At 40.3% G+C, this 17,648-nt stretch overlaps 2 protein-coding genes and 1 long non-coding RNA gene across 3 annotated transcripts; all 3 read right to left on the reverse strand.

The window, feature by feature from the left end:
* LOC109845077 (probable disease resistance protein RF9) lies at positions 7 to 1,318 on the reverse strand (the record flags this gene model as incomplete). The annotated part of the gene is made up of 1 exon (XM_020414262.1): positions 7 to 1,318. A coding segment is annotated over exon 1 (1,161 nt), but the record flags the coding sequence as incomplete, so codon positions are not given.
* On the reverse strand, positions 1,326 to 4,139 carry LOC109846295 (putative disease resistance protein RGA4; the record flags this gene model as incomplete). Its single annotated transcript, XM_020415521.1, has 2 exons — positions 2,770 to 4,139; positions 1,326 to 2,700 (listed from the first exon to the last, which is right to left on the reverse strand). Coding segments are annotated over exons 1-2 (2,472 nt in total), but the record flags the coding sequence as incomplete, so codon positions are not given.
* On the reverse strand, positions 4,923 to 6,436 carry LOC109845177. Its single transcript, XR_002248241.1, has 3 exons — positions 6,413 to 6,436; positions 6,066 to 6,129; positions 4,923 to 5,309 (listed from the first exon to the last, which is right to left on the reverse strand). It is a non-coding gene; the product is annotated as an uncharacterized LOC109845177 (long non-coding RNA).

The raw sequence follows: 17,648 nt of genomic DNA on the forward strand, positions 1-17,648 counted from the left end.
GATCCAAAGCCATCGCAGAGACGAAGGCATCCGCGGCAGCGATTGGAGCTGATAAGCTCCAGTGGTCCGTAAAGAGTCCAGGGAAGAGAGGGCTTGGAGGCTACGAGGCAGCGACTTTGCAGTACTGTACTTTTCCAGGAGGATGGATCGCAGCGAAGTTCTGTTGCGCAACAACCACGAGTTGATGTCTCCCTCACACTCAAGATTCCCACAGTCCCCTATACATAGATCTGTGACAGACGTGCGTTTTCTCAATGGTTCAACGTGGAGCAGCAAGGGGTCATCAACGTTAAGAGTGCTGACGGTTAATGTGAACTCCTCCTCCTCCTCCTTCCCCTTAATTGACGCTGCTGCTGCTTGCACGAGCTTGGGACACTTACGAATAGATAGCCAAGCAAGGTGGGAAAGAGCCTTTAGACCCTCAACTGACATCAGCCCTCCCATGTCTCCCAATCGCAGCACTTTTAGTGACGTTAATCTTCTGCACGCCTCTTCGGAGGGAAAGGATGTTATGTGGTTCCAACCTGACAGTGTAAGTCGAGAAAGAGAAGTAAGGGCGACCGCGTCGGTAGCCATCTTCAGCTTTGGGCAATATTCAATCGCTAGGCTTTCGATGGAGTGCAGATGCTGAAAGCCTTCCTCTGCATGCAGATCCGCAAGAGCTTCGCAACAGCTAATCTTCAACATCATGAGGGCGCTGAGGCGATGTCGCAACAAGCCAGCCACTGATGTTAAATTTTTACATCCTGCAATTTTCATGTGAGTGAGGGAAGGAGAGGAGGAGGACGAGGATGGAGTAGCCGGGAAGAATGTTGGAGAATCAGACAATCCCACACGCTTTAACTCCAAGCTCTGTAGACTTAGGGGCAGAGGAGGCAATGCCTTCAGTTTGGGACACCGCGAGATTTCGAGATATTCAAAGAGAGGCCAGCAAGGTGCCGTCTCCGCTCCAAATCCGGACCACTCTTCCAATTGTTCACAATCCCAGATTTGTAAAATCTTCAGTTGCTGAAATCCACCTTCAAAGCCAATTTGCACGAGTCCTGTTAGTGAATCCAATCTCAATTCATTGAGATAGGGAAGCTTCCCGAGAGAAGGAAGGTGCTTCCATGCTGCGTTTTTGGAAAGAACAACGCGCTCTAGATTTTTTAACAAATATTTTTCCATCCAATATGGAGACCTTGCACCTCGGTACCGTGCAATTTCGAGTTCCTTGAGGCTATCAGGCGGATGGAGGCAATCGAGCACCTTTTCATACTCCTCTGCTGCATCACTATCATCATCCCATTCCAAACGTAACACTTGGAGTCTCTTTTCATACTCCGTGCAATTTCGAGTTCCTTGAGGCTATCAGGCGGATGGAGGCAATCGAGCACCTTTTCATACTCCTCTGCTGCATCACTATCATCATCCCATTCCAAACGTAACACTCGGAGTCTCTTTTTATCACGTAGCTGAACCAGACTAACCTCCTCGCCATCTCGTTGGTTCCGAAGGCCACTAATCCGAAGTTCCTGAAGCTCTCTCAGGTCCTTTAGTTCACTAAGTTTATAAGCACCGGCACTGAAAGACAACCCTTGAAGCGAAGTAAGAGTCCCAATCCCATCGACGTTTCCATGGGGAATATGACATGGCAGCAGGTGTCTCAAGTTAATAAGGTTATTCAAGACCAAAACTGAAGAAGTTGCAATATTCCTACAAGCAAGTACCTGCAGGTGGTAAAGTTTGCAGATTGAACTAGGCAACCGAGTAAAACGATGATCAACTGACAAATATCTGAGATGCCTCAATTTATCTATTGCACACGGCAACACTTCCATTTCTTTAATAGTGATGCGCAACACTCGAATGCTTTCTAGTGATTCAAACACTTGTCGGAAAGCCACGGCATGCTCATCATTGTATCCATTGAATTTTAAAATCAGGGTGTGCAAGTTCTTCCATTTGTCCATATCTTTGAGAAGACCAAGATCACCGGTTTCAAAGTACAAATGACGTACTGTGTTTGGGATCTGGTTGATTGACATATTTCCAACAAACGTAAAGCATTCACCATGAGATACTTTGCTTGACAGATCATGCAAAAGATCATGCATGCTGTACTCTTCTTCCCGTCCTTGAGTTGAGGGATTTGTGTTATGCAGACCCAATTGTTCAAGGAATGATAGTTTAGCTAACTCATCAACGTAGCGGCTTCCAATATCCTCTGGTGTCTGTGCTGGATTCTGAGGAGATTGTTGGATGAAGCCGAGCGCCATCCAAATTAAAACTAGATCACCTTTGAGAAACCGATGATCTTGAGGAAAGGTGCTGAGAAATGCGAAACAAGGTCTTAGGTGCTTCGGTAAATAATAGTAGCTCAACATCAGAGCTGGCATCACACCATCTCTCTGTGGTCCATGATCTGATATACGACTAGATTGCAGAATATTCGTCCAGTGACTGTCATCCAAGTTAGAACGCAATAACGCTCCAATCGTCTTGGCAGCTAGCGGCAAGCCTCCAAGCCTTCCAGCTATTTGCTCGCCAATTGATTGCAGCTTCCCATGATTATGGGGATTTGTTCCAGCAAATGCGTATCGGTTGAAAAGTGATAAGAAGTCACTTTTATCCAAGGGATTTAATTTCTTTGACTCATTTGTCGTCCCTCCCAAAGCTAGTGTAGCCATTTCGGAGACCTTCTTTGATCTGGCAGTTAAAATGATTTTACTTGTCCCTCCCAAAGCTAGTGTAGCCATTTCGGAGACCTTCTTTGATCTGGCAGTTAAAATGATTTTACTTCCTTTAAGTCCACACCTCATCGGAGCAAACAACGTCTGCCAACTAGAGAGATCATCGTCATTCCAAACGTCATCCAAGACGAGGAGAAATTTCTTAGATGACACCAAGGCCTCAAGAGCTTCCTGTAGTGGGCCAAGTCCTCCAACGTCCGGTCTCCTTTGTGCAGCGCATTCTAGGATGTCTCCCGTAATCTTTTTAACATCAAAGCGAGTGGAGACACACACCCAAATTTTGATGCTAAAGGAACTCTGTACGGTGTCATCCCTGTAGACGACTTGTGCAAGGGTTGTCTTTCCGACTCCTCCGAGGCCCTCAATGGAGAAAAGAGAGATGCCCTCGTGATCCTCATTAGCGATGGGCGCCCTCGTCAACCACTGTAACACTTCCTTCCTATCCCCATCCCTTCCCAGCACATCTCTCTCCCTTACAATAGGTCCAGTTTCACGAAGTTGTTCTTGTTGTTGTTGTTGTTGTTGTTGTTGGTTACGCTCTGTTACCAAACTGTTAAAAACTTCAACGCCTGCCGCCACTTCACTTAGCCTCTTGACAGCCCCCCTTAGCTTCTCGAGGGTGGGGTCGGATTTAAAGGCTCTTTTACTAAACTTGGAAACTCTTCGTTTAGAATCGGAAATAAAACCGCTCACCTTGCTGCCACGAGGTCCGCTTCCTGCAGCATCCGCCTCCGCTCGCTTCTGTATGTCAGTATAATCGAGATCGTCGAGTACGTCACTGGCCATGTAGACAGCATCCTTAAGTTGCCATAGCCATTCGTCGAGGTCATCTCCGGTTATTTCTCCTTGCCCGCTCTCCGCTGCGTTTACGACTGATTGGATACGAGGAAGAGCATCCTTGAGCCTTTGAAGCTCGTCGTTCATTCGTCTTCGCCGAGCAAAAAACTGGTCTGCTGCGTAGTCAAACCCAACCTCCACCAGCTTCTCAATGATTTTGCTTGCAATCACATCTCCGACAACCACCATATTTGATTTTTTTTTTCCACTCCCTCTTCGTTTTTCTTTCTTGCAGGTTCTGTTGAGATGGTGATTATCGACTTGTTGAGACCAAGATAAAGGGTTACAGCCAAGCATCCACTTCTTTTATCAAAGTCAAGCGTCAATTGTTTTTTTTATTAAGACCATGCATCGTTCTTTTTCTTCCAATGATAAAGTTAAACCAAGGATGTGATGCCAGGTCCGTTTCTTTTTGTTAGAGCCAACCAGGTCCATTTCTCTTTGTCCATTTCTTTTTATTAAAACCAAGGACTGAGTGGCATTCATGATGAAAATAAAGGATAGCTATTAGCTTCGCTTTCGAGGTCAAATCACCTCTTGATTTGGCTTGTGAGATGGACGATAAATACTGCCTCTCTAGTCAGCTTCACAAGTTGTCAGGGCGTGTTTGATGTGAAGAATGGTACCCAATCTTGGACAGCACTTGCATTGGCCTCCCCCTATATGGATCATTCCTACCTTACTCTGAAAGACTTGTAAATTACTAGCTCGGTTTTGTACCGAAAGATTCACTCGTTGTCATGCTATATGTATGTGTTTCCTTTCTATATTTTGCACTTTTATTCACTAGAGTTGTCCTATAAGTACTTAAGCTTGTTTAATTTGAATAGAGTCTGATTTCTATATATCAAAAGGTAACTGAGATTAATGGCTTGTTCGGGAGGAAACTTTAACAATTCAACTAGTTTAAACTAATACTTATGGGGAAAATAACAGGATTGCTCTTTTAAGACCCTCCCGGATTTCTATTTTATGTGAACCATTGATCCACATATTAATAGAGCAAGAGGGAGAAAAAAATTTATCTGCAAATTGGAGAAGACTAGCATGCTTCTGTTTCTCAAAAATCAGTCCTGACAAATAAGAGCGTGTTGCATTTTTTAAATTTCTTTTCCTTGTTGAATACAGCATCAGTATATTGCATGTTACTAGGAGGCTAAACAAAATGTGCATTGTTGGCGCTTGTGACTAAATTCGGAATAATAACAGATATAAAACAGAGAAAACTGAAAAGAAGCTGAAGTGGTGTATTTTTTTAGCTGTTGTGCGTTTGTGAAACTCTGTGCTTAAAGTAATATTTGGTCTACTCCGGAGCAAGGATCCCAAAGTCAAATTTTTTCCAGGAACATCAATACAGTACAATGGTGTCACGACCCCAATTTCCGAACCTAAAAGGAATATTAGAGCCGGACTAAACCTGTGAAAAGTCCTCCAAAATATACATTCATTAAAAGACCACTAAAACAAATCTTTTCATTGAACTAAAACCAACAACAAATATTCTCTATAATCCCAAAAGTCAAACTAAGCCAATTAACTTGATAAAAATAAATATTCCTGAACTCCAAATAAATCTCAACCTAAAAAAAGAATCTCATTATTACAAAACTCTCAATTTATCAACTAAATATTAAAGACTTTATTTAACCTTTGCCTAGAAGACAATAACAATCTCAAATTATATTCTTTGCTTCGTTCTAAGAATTTGGCAAATCCTCAATTCCACCTAATCCCGAGTCTCTGAAAAGAATGAAAACAACACAATGAGTTCACAACTCAATAAGTGGATAAATTTATACATTAAACACTGGTTTTGCAAAACTAAAATAAATTGACTTGATAAGCGAAATACTAAAATAGTAAAATCTATAATGCAACACTTTTAAAATATATATATATATGCAATGGAAATAAGCATGTCACGTCTCAATGCGGTCAACACTTCGATACTCAGGTTGACTTGTCAAACCCCACTATTATAAAGCCCGTGGTAGGGACGATGAGACCCAAACTTGGGCTCTTAGCGCTAAAATAGAAACCTCATATAGGCACATTGAGCCATGTTTTAATAACTTGCTCATATCCGACATATACCGGTATATTGACTTGAGATGCATATGCTCTAAGAAAATTAAACGAAGTCCGTAAATATCCGACATATACCGGTATATTGACTTGAGATGCATATGCTCTAAGAAAATTAAACGAAGTCCGTAAAACTAAATACATTATACAAAATTGCTAAGGCCAACCAATAGTGAAATCAATCAACCACATATGCATCTCAACCTACTACTATATGAAAAGACATAACAATTGACAAAGAAAATAAGCATAGGCTTATACCAAATAACCACGTGCAATAATCCAATCAATGATGATTAGTATGAGAGAAACCATAAAAAAGAATATATTCCATCAGAACAAACTTACATATAGTTAATCAAATTTTATATGAAAAATACGCAGCGAATAATGTACAAATTCACCACTTACCTTAATCCAACCGACAATCCAAAATTTAACTCTCACGATGCTTTCGAGGAGCCACTAGAAATTCCTATGGAATAAAAATTTGAAATAATAATCAATGGATTTTAATTGTTGTTAAACACTACATAAATGATTTATTGGATTTCACAATCACTTCCATTCTAAGATGCTTACTACTTGCAGTTGTTTTTCCATGAACCGCAGACCCAAGCACTATCTAGGGAAGCCTATTCATTTAATAATTTTCTTTTATGGGGCCAAAGAAAACATGAATCAATGTATATAATTGCTATTGTTATTATTACATTTTAGAAGGTATTGATAAATCAACAAATCAACGAATCACTTACCTTTTTCAAGCCTAAGACATAATCGAACGCGGATGTGAAGACAAGAAATCAGTTCTCTGAATTGTTTAATAAACTCTAATAAAATAACATATACATTATCCGGTTCTCCTTCTTCTTTGATTTTTTTTTTTCGGTCGCCGGTCGGTTCTCAAAAGGACGCAGGTAGGGATTTCCTTTTTTTTTTTTTTGCCGGCCTATGCAGACCAAAGCTAGGGTTTTCTCCCTTTGTTTTATAAGGATTTCCATTTCCAACAAACACCTTAACAAAAAATCTAATTGTAACAAACCCCTAAATAAGCAAAAATATGTCACCATAACTATTATTCTTTCTTTGCATAAAAGTCCTCTTACACACTTATATTTATAGATAAATATTGTTAACTCCATTGTTTGGATATTTATTTGGAAGGAGGGCGCCATTGCTTGCGCCAGCTTATCACAGATGCCTCTTTCACCGCCGATTCTACCTCCACACAGGCTTTTTACAGAAGCCGAGCTTTTTGTTCGGGGATCAAGTCGAGGATCCTGTTGCACTGACTCTTGGTGAGGAGCACTGGCTGACTTTTGATGGTGGAGCTTGTTTGTACATCCCATCGATTCCACGCCAATATTCTTTCAATCACTTGAAGGGGCAGGCCGTGGAAAGACAGATGTCTTGGCACTTTACTGAAAATGCTGAGCGAATTCAGTGTGGATATGCCACTCACCACAAGACCCCCGGCTCTAACGGGTATCATGACGTTCGTGGTCTTCGACCCGGGATTATGGGCCTTGACACTGCACCCCCAGGCGAGGTGTCAGCACCGAAGACTTGAATTGGCTAAGCAAAACAAGTCTGAAACCTTACCCTCCGCGAGAGAGGTATCGGTTCTTCCTTCATGACCCGCAAAGAGGTCAATCAGGGATGTAAGACAAAATCTCTGCATAAATTCTCACCCCCGAAAAATGAGGCCGCGGGAGAGGATGTCGTGGGGACCTCCTCCTCACTATGCTGTGAACGAGAACGGCTCCTCCGGGGACGAAATCGACGCGGAGACATTGCAAATCTGCAACGAAAAGCAGCAAGTCAGGTACAATCTAAAACATGAATATACGAAATTCAAAAGGGAAATTAAGAACTTTAATTAAAATCCTATACACAAATAGGATTTCATAATTGAAGTCTAATTAAACCTACAAATTTCGTGCACGATGATTGTCATCTTTCACGGTGAATTTTGGTGAAATACCCAAAATACCCTTCGTGTTCAAAGCCAAAATTCAAGTCAAGGACACGCCCGGGTTGGGTCATGGTCATCATATCTGATCATATAGCACCCCCGGTACCCCCACAAGGTTGGTTAATTTTACAAATGAGCCCTTTTGTAGAATTTAACCAATTTTGCAAATAAACCCCTCTAACAACTTTTGGTCCTCTCGCCTAAAGTACCCCTCAAACTTTCGGCCAAATGAACATGTAATATAGGTCTTAACTTCAATCCTCTATTACATGAACACCACCCCAATTCTTTAGCCGAATTTGCAAATAAGCCCCCAAAGTTTTCAGCCCCATATTTGCACATAAAACCCTCAATAAAGTATGGTCTTTTTGCATAAGACACCCATCCAAATTGTTACCAAAGGGGAGTGAAATCCAAGCCCTCATAAATTTCAGTCCCATTTTGCAAATAAGACCTAATTTCAGTCCTCTTTTGCATAAAAACCCCTCAAGATTTCGGCCATAATGCAATTTTGCATAAAAGCCCCTCAAAGATTTCGGCCATAATGCAATTTTGCATAAAAGCCCCTCAAAGAATTTCGGCCATAATGCAATTTTGCATAAAAGGCCTCCAAAATTTCGGCCATCTTGCCTCTATTGCACAACCCACCCCCAAAAATATGGTGCATACACAATCCCTTGCCTATTCCAAGTATAAAGATGTAATCTTTATCAAAAAAAATAGAGGATGGCGAAAAGGAGCTTACCCAAATCAAGAGGCTTGAAATCCCCAATCCAAGAGCCAAGATCCGAGTTTGAAGGTGGAGGGAGAAACCCTAGTGAGAGGTGAAAATTTTCGGCCAAGAAGGAGCATACAAAAACCCGAATTTCTTTGGGGTATGGAGCTCTTGAAAGAAAATCAATGGAGGAAAGAAGCTTGGGGAAGAAGGATGCACAAAAAACCGAAAATGAGGAGGGGGAATTTCGGTTTTGGAGCCAAAGAGGGGGGAAGTTCTCTCCTTTGAAATTTGAATTAAAGGAGGGGGGGACCATGAGCAAAAAAGGAAAAGGCCAAACAAAGAAAAGAAAAGGGGGGGGGACCACACGAACCAAGACACCCCCATGGGGTGTCTCGGCAAAACCGAGACACCCCAAGGGTGTCTCGGCTTTGCCCCGGTTTTGTCGGGACACCCCCGGGGCGTCTTGAACCTGTTTTGACCCCCCGGTGTCTCGGCAAAACCGAGACACCCCAAGGGTGTCTCGGCAAAGCCGAGACACCCCAGGGTGTCCCGGTTTTGTCGGGACACCCCCGGGGCGTCTTGAACCTGTTTTGACCCCCCAAACTTCGTTTGAACCCCTAAATTGTTTTTTAAACCCCAAAACACTCTGATTCTTCGCCAATGGTTAAATATTGATGAACTCCAAAAGTCAACGTTCGAGGATGAAAATCCACACCAATCAACGTTTGACGAATCAAAACCCTAGGGTGGACGCCGGTCAACGCGTAACCCTAGGTCAACGCCAGTCAACGCGTTGCGCCAAAAGTCAACCTTTGACGAACCAAAACCCTAGGGTGGACGCCGGTCAACGCGTAACCCTAGGTCAACGCCAGTCAACGCGTTGCGACAAAAGTCAATGTTTGACGAATCCAAAACCCTAGGATGGACGCCGGTCAATGCGTAACCCTAGGTCAACCCCAGTCAACGGGTTGCACCAAAAGTCAACCTTTGACGAATCAAAACCCTAGGGTGGACGCCGGTCAACGCGTAACCCTAGGTCAACGCCAGTCAACGCGTTACGCCAAAAGTCAACCTTTGACGAATCAAAACCCTAAGGGTCAACGCCGGTCAACGCCGGTCAACGCGTAACCCTAGGTCAACGCCAGTCAACGCGTTGCAACAAAAGTCAACGTTCGAGGATGAAAATCCACACCAATCAACGTTTGACGATTCAAAACCCTAAGGGTCAACGCCGGTCAACGCGTAACCCTAGGTCAACGCCGGTCAACGCGTAACCCTAGGTCAACCCCAGTCAACGGGTTGCACCAAAAGTTAACCTTTGATGAATCAAAACCCTAAGGGTCAACGCCGGTCAACGCGTAACCCTAGGTCAACGCCAGTCAACGCGTTGCGACAAAAGTCAATGTTTGACGAATCAAAACCCTAAGGGTCAATGCCGGTCAGCGCATAACCCTAGGTCAACGCCGGTCAACGCGTTGCGACAAAGGTCAATGAGTCAACGCGTTGCGACAAAAATCAACGTTTGACGATTCGAAACCCTAAGGGTCAACGCCGGTCAACGCGTAACCCTAGGTCAACGCCAGTCAACGCGTTGCGACAAAAGTCAACGTTCGAGGATGAAAATCCACACCAATCAACGTTCGACGATTCAAAACCCTAAGGGTCAACGCCGGTCAACGCGTAACCCTAGGTCAACGCCAGTCAACGCGTTGCGACAAAAGTCAACGTTCGAGGATGAAAATCCACACCAATCAACGTTCGACGATTCAAAACCCTAAGGGTCAACGCCGATCAACGCGTAACCCTAGGTCAACGCCAGTCAACGCGTTGCGACAAAAGTCAACGTTCGAGGATGAAAATCCACACCAATCAACGTTCGACGATTCAAAACCCTAAGGGTCAACGCCGGTCAACGCGTAACCCTAGGTCAACGCCAGTCAACGCGTTGCGACAAAAGTCAACGTTCGAGGATGAAAATCCACACCAATCAACGTTCGACGATTCAAAACCCTAAGGGTCAACGCCGGTCAACGCGTAACCCTAGGTCAACGCCAGTCAACGCGTTGCGACAAAAGTCAACGTTCGTTAACCTTTGATGAATCAAAACCCTAAGGGTCAACGCCGGTCAACGCGTAACCCTAGGTCAACGCCAGTCAGCGCGTTGCGACGAAAGTCAACGTTTGACGATTCAAAACCCTAAGGGTCAATGCCGGTCAGCGCATAACCCTAGGTCAATGCCGGTCAACGCGTTGCGACAAAAAGTCAACACGCGGTGATCCAAAACCCTAAGCCAGCATAATGTGGCAGAGGTAGTTCAAAGTCAACTCAGTGACACGAACCAAACTCAATTCATCAGCTGCAAACTCGAGACATAGAGGAAGACGACCAGATGCCGACATGGGAAGATCCTTGGGTTCATCACCTAAACATGCAGTATGGTGATAGGTTCGAGCAAAGAGAGCCTCCTACCGAAGATCAAGTACTCCAGGTGAATATGGGAACTGAAGAAAATCCTAAACCGATATTCATTAGCGACAGTCTCCTACCAGATGAGAAAGAAGAGTTAATCTCACTCATCAGGGAGTACATCGTGTAGGCATCGAAAATTGCCTATAGTTCTCCACAACCGGTTCAGTGTTAACAAGCGACAATGAACATCACCATCTGACCCACATGAGCCTAATCGACGTCGATGAACGATTGAAGTGAATCGACGAGCCACGTAAGCGGATAGGATTTCGGAATCACGAAGACCCGGACCAATCGGGAAGCCCGGCACTGCTCACAAAAAGGACAAGACCCTCTGTGCCTCGACCACTCTAAAGACAATCCAATCATCAGAGCGGATCGAACTCTTCGTCACGCATCCAACGCACCCGGAATCACTCAAATCCGAGTTCGTACGAAGAATCTACGGGGAAAACGATCAAAATACACCTACGGACGTCTCGGAATCCCGAAACACCCCCAGGGGTGTCTCAGAAATTCCGAGACACCCCAGGGTGTCTTGGAAAATCCGAGACACCCTAGGGGTGTCTCGGAAAATCCGAGACACCCTAGGGGTGTCTCGGAAAAGCCGAGACACCCCTAGGGGTGTCTCGGAAAATAGGACCCCCTTACCTCATTTGGAATGATCTGGATTTTTGGAGAGCCTCGGCGAAGCCCTGCTGCAGCAAACACTGATCGAGCACTTCAACCGAGGAGGAGAGGTCTAAATCAGCCTTCATCACCCGTTCTCATCCTTCCTTAGTATTAGCCTTTAGCGTTAATACTAAGAAGAGCTATTACCTCGCTTTAGCCGAGGTATACGCTTAGAACTTCTAGATCTCACGCGGATCGACGAAGTTCTGTCCGATATTTCTGGATTAGAAGTTTCTAGATCTCACGCGGATCGACGAAACTCTGTCCGATTTATCCGGACCGGATCTGATTGCCCCGGTGGTCCACGGATATCAACATCCCCGTCACAGGCCAAAGACCCACGCAAGCGAGACCGCACCAAAAACGGGATCTCGTGTTTATTTTCGATAAAGTTGTAATCTTTGTTTTGGTTGCATTCTTGTTGTAACGTTTGAAGTTGTAACAGATTCAAAAGCAATGAAAACACCGACTTTCACCGAAAACAAAGGTGACTCATGTGACGCCCCTATTTTCACACGTGGCTATAGTCCAAGGTGAATCCAAAGATGTTAAACCTGCCATGCACCCACACTATGCAATAACATGTTTTACCCATCATAGTAATATCCTCTAGTGGAATCAAAATGAAGTATAGGTAAAAAATAGGCAAAATAAGGTAAATAATTACAATAGATATGGTATAGAAGGATAAATCTCATAAATGAAACCATGTCTCAAATGAATAAAGCTATAAACACATAATCTCTGAAATAATGTAAAATATCTTGACATGAATAAACTAGAAATGTAACTAAGGCTCATAGTCTTTACAAAATGAAATACAACTCAAATAACTGAATGAAAACATAAATCTATTATGGAGCCTCTACTGATAACTCATATGATGGTGACTATGCAAGAACTCCGTCATCTTGCGACTCTCCGAAACTTTGAGCAGCCTGAAAAGAAATTTTAAAACAAAAAGAGAATAACAACAAGAGCATCAGAGCGCTACAGCAAGATCACCTCCATCCACCCCCAGGTGAATGACTGCTAGATGAAGTGGAGGATCTACCTATTAAGCATAGTCTACCTATATTATTTTTCTCGTATCTAATGGAGTTAATATTTAGACACCTACAAAACAAGACGTAGTACGTCAAGCGAAATAATCCAAACAAGAAAACCCTTATGTATATATCATATGTCTCAAATTGTAGACGTCTAAAAATTAACTCCGAACTAGAGACAAACAATCTAAATAAAATCAATAATTAGAAACCCACGACACGAGACTAGTACGTTAAGCGAAATAATCCAAACAAGGAAATCCTCATGTATATGTTGGACCCTAGAGGGGGGTGAATAGGGTTATGAGGCAATAAATGTGTAATTAAAATTAAGACAATACAATACACCATAAAATAAAATACTAAAATAATATAACGGAGATGAGTTAGGAAATAGTTAGCCAATTGTGATACACGATATGTTCACGAGGTTCGGTCTAGCGACCTACATCCCTGCTCCCTACTCTCAAGGAGAAATTCTCTATCATAACCCGGTTTGGAAGTCGGAACTTCTTCACAATGATCTCCTCTTGAGATCTTACAACCACACAGTAGATCTCCACGAGATCAAGCTCTCCACACGTTACCAATGAAAGAAAAGAAGCTCTCTTACAACAACCTTATGGCAAGATGAAAATATTACAATTTGAAGTTTGGGATGTGGGGTTTGTAAGTATGAAAACAAATGAAAGTTGAAGCTCTTTTAAACAATAAACAACAAACTCAAGAGATTTTAAATACTGAAGTGAATGGGGTTGGTGGGTATTTATAAGCTTTCAATGGAACAGCCAAATCCCAAAGAAACAGATAAAAACATTCAAAAACCAAGAAATCTAGAAACAGTACAAAACTAGTCGTTACAGGCGTCGGTCGACTAATGAGCTGAATCAGTCGACTGATGAGCTGACTGTTACAGGCAGCTAATAGCTTATCAGTCGAGTGATGAATCTCGTCAGCCGACTGATGATCTCATCGGTCAGTCGACCGGTCAGTCGACCGAATAAGAAACAGAAACTATTGATGATTCCAGGCGGTTTCATCAGTCGACTGATAAAAACCATCAGTCGACTGATAACTATTTTTTAGCCTGAATTGAATAGTAAAAACAAAATTAAACATCTTTCAAAAATAGCAAATAAATTCTAAAAAATATAAAACTTTGGGAAAACTTTTAAATATAATAACAAACTTGTTTGAGAAGGAATTTTGCAAAAAATACCTCATATTTGTAAAAACTCAACGTTTAGCAAAAGTGTCAAAATACGAGTATTGAAAAAGTGTAAGTGTGTTTTTCCCAAGAGCTTCAAATGTAATCTATCATACTATTTGCCTACATTAATCACTAGAGAGAAATAAAAATGCAAATATCCCTCACATATAAGAATACCATTTCTTGGACTTGATATTTGCTCATATCTTTGATGAAGCTTCTTGAGTGTTGTGCTCTTGATAGCTTTGCTTCATCACTTAGTCTCCACCTCCTTGGATATCTTAGTTGTAGCTTGTTGATCCATCCAATCCTCCAACATATAGGTAATAATAAACTTGATATTCTTGTAATCTATAATATCACTCAATAAGTAATTAATACTAATAATGGTGATTGTAAATCATCATCAAAATATAAAGGCTAACAATCTCCCTCTTTTTGATGATGACAACCAACCATTGTTAAAGAGCAAAATAAAATTGAATATATAGCTTATAGATAGTTGCTCCCCTATCTATAAGGCTCTCTCCCCTAACTATGTGCACAAATGAGGAGATTTCTCTCCCCCTTTGTCACCAACAAAAATGGGGTATACATTATAAGATACATGCAAAAACCCACAAAATACACCTTAAGTGTTGGCCTACCTGTATCACATTCCTCAAGTGTTTAGATTTACGACCTTTACCTAGATATTACTACTAACCCACTCCTCTTAGAATTGACCCCGGTCTCTCCAAACCACTCCTCTTGGTAATTTTATGTGTTTTAGACATGTATGAAAATGAGTGCGTAAAGGAAAAAAAAATAGGATATGAAAATGAAAATCCGAACAAACAAACAACCAAACAAACAAAATCAAAGAATGCACATGTCCAAACTATTTCTTATGCGACAAAAATATTTTTCACTAAGAAGCTTGGTAAAGATGTCCGCTAATTGAGATTTAGTATCAATATAGATAAGGGATACACCTTTCCTCTTTATATGTTCACATAAGAAATTCTGGCGTACAACTATATGCTTGGTTCTAGAATGCAAAACAATTTTTTTTAAAATATTGATAGCACTAGTATTATCACAAAAAAAATTATATCTTGAAAATACAAATCATAATCAACCAAATTTTGTTTCATCCATAAAAGTTGTACACAACACAAGCCGGCAGTAATGTATTCTACTTCTATAGTGGACAAGGAAACACAATTTTATTTCTTGGATGCCCAAGATAAGAGAGTTACCCAAAATTTGACATGTACCACTCGTACTCTTGCAATCTACCTTACAACCGGAAAAGTCGGCATCACAAAAACCATAAAGATCAAAAGAAGTGCTTTTTGGATAAAATAAACCAAGATCTATTAAAGTCGGCATCACAAAAACCATAAAGATCAAAAGAAGTGCTTTTTGGATAAAATAAACCAAGATCTATTGTGCCATTAACATAACCATAAAGATCAAAAGAAGTGCTTTTTGGATAAAATAAACCAAGATCTATTGTGCCATTAACATATTTTATAATTCTTTTAACCGCAATCAAATGAGGTTTTTTAGGAGAAGCTTGAAAAACGTGTATTAAACATGATATCCGGTCTACTAGTGGTAAGGTAAAAAAGACTACATATCATACCTCAGTAAAGCTTTTGGTCTACCTCCTCACCACTATCATCCACATCAAGCTTGATACTTATACTCATAGGAATTAGAGCATGCTTGGAGCTCTCTAATCCGAATTTTTTTACCAATTCTCTAGCATATTTGCTTTGAGAAATGAATATCTCATCCTTAGATTGCTTGACTTGGAGACCGAGAAAGAATGTGAGCTCTCTCATTATGCTCATCTCAAATTGGTCTTGCATAACTTTTGAAAAATCCTTGCACAAAGATTCATTAGTGGTACAAAAAAATAATATCATCAACATAAATTTGAACTAAGAGAAAATTATTTTTTTGTTTTCTAACAAAAAGAGTATTATCAATTTTTCCTTTAGAAAAACTATTTTTAATAAGAAAACTAGAGAGGCGAGCATACCAAGCTCTAGGAACTTGTTTTAACCCATATAAAGCTTTTTCAACCCGGTAAACATGATTAGGAAAAGAATGATCCATAAAACTGAGGGGGTTGCTCAACATATATTTTCTCCTCTATAAAACCATTTAAAAAAGAATTTTTAACATCCATTTGAAATTGTTTGAAATCTTTAAAACTAGCAAAGGCTAAAAACATCCTAATATATTCCAATCTTGTAACCGGTGTAAAAGTTTTATCATAGTCTATACCCTACTCTTGATTGTATCCTTGGGCAACTAAACAAGCTTTATTTCTAGTCACTATGCCATATTCATCAAGTTTGTTTCTAAAAACTCATTTAGTACCAATAACATAAACATTATTAGGTCTAGGAACTAATTTTCAAACATTATTTCTTTGAAAATTGTTTAGTTCATCATGCATTGCTAAAACCCAAAACGCATCTTTTAAAGCATCATTAATTCTTTTAGTTTCTATTTTAGATAAGAAATCTACATTACCACACTTACTCAAGGCTTTTGAGCAAGTTAGAATTCTTTGTGATGGACTCCCTATTATTTGTTCCTTTGGATGATCCGGTGCAAACTTCCATGCCTTGGGGAGCTCTTCTTGATTTTGTATGTTGTTGCTTTTCCCATCCTTTTATGCATTCATTGATAGTTTGTCAATTATTTGCAAAAGCTCCAATCCTCCCTCAATATCATCATCATCCTTAGGAAAGCTATCTTGCAAACCAATATTAGTCTCATCAAAAGTAATGTTTATAGACTATTCAACAACAAGTGTTCGTTTGTTGAAGATCCTATAAGCCTTACTTCTAGATGCATATCCCAAAAATATACCAACATTAATTTTTGAGTCGAACTTATCATGGTGGTCTTTAGTGTTTAAGATAAAATATTTACAACCAAAAATATGAAGATATCCAATATATGGGGTTTTGTCAAAAAAAAAATAGTTCATAAGGAGTTTTCTTAAATTTAGGTCTAATCAAGACATGATTTTAAACATGGCAAGCCGTATTCACGGCTTCCGCCCAAAAATACTTAGGCAAAACAAATATGTTTATTATTGTATGTGCCATCTCTTGTATGGTTTGATTTTTTTCGTTCAACAATACCATTTTTTTGTAGTGTTCTAGGAGTGGAAAACATATGAGTTATACCATGATGAGTACAAATTTCATCAAAAAATTTATTTTAAAATTCATCACTATGATCACTTCTAATTTTAACAATTTTTAAATCCTTTTTATTTTCAATTCTTTTTACAAAATTAGAAAATTCTTCAAAACATTCATCTTTATTTGCAAGAAAGATAACCAATGTAAAATATGAAAAATCATCAATGATAACAAATACATAATGTTTACCTCCTAGAGAGGTAACACGCATGGGACCAAAGAGATCAAGATGTAATAATTGTAAAGGTTTAGAAGTAGATACCTCATTTATGGATTTGAATGTGTTCTTGGTTTGTTTACCTTTAGCACAATTTTTACAAATAGAATCCTTAACAAAGGTTAGATTTGGTAGCTCTTTTACTAGGTTTTTCTTGGATAGCTTAGATATTAACTCCATGTTAGCATGTCCAAGCCTCTTGTGCCAAATCCAAGGATCTTCATCCACCATGGTAAGGCACTTTACATATTGATCTATTAGCTCATTCATCTCAAAAATATAAACATTAGATCTTCTAAAAGCAACAAAAATGATTTTAGATCTATTAGCTCATTCATCTCAAAAATATAAACATTAGATCTTCTAAAAGCAACAAAAATGATTTTATCATTCATACTAACAATACATTTATCCGGTTTAAAAGAAATATCAAAGTCTTTGTCACTTAATTGATTAATACTAAGAA

This window comes from Asparagus officinalis, chromosome 6 (genome assembly GCF_001876935.1).
Source record: "Asparagus officinalis chromosome 6, Aspof.V1, whole genome shotgun sequence".
Taxonomy (NCBI): domain Eukaryota; kingdom Viridiplantae; phylum Streptophyta; class Magnoliopsida; order Asparagales; family Asparagaceae; genus Asparagus; species Asparagus officinalis.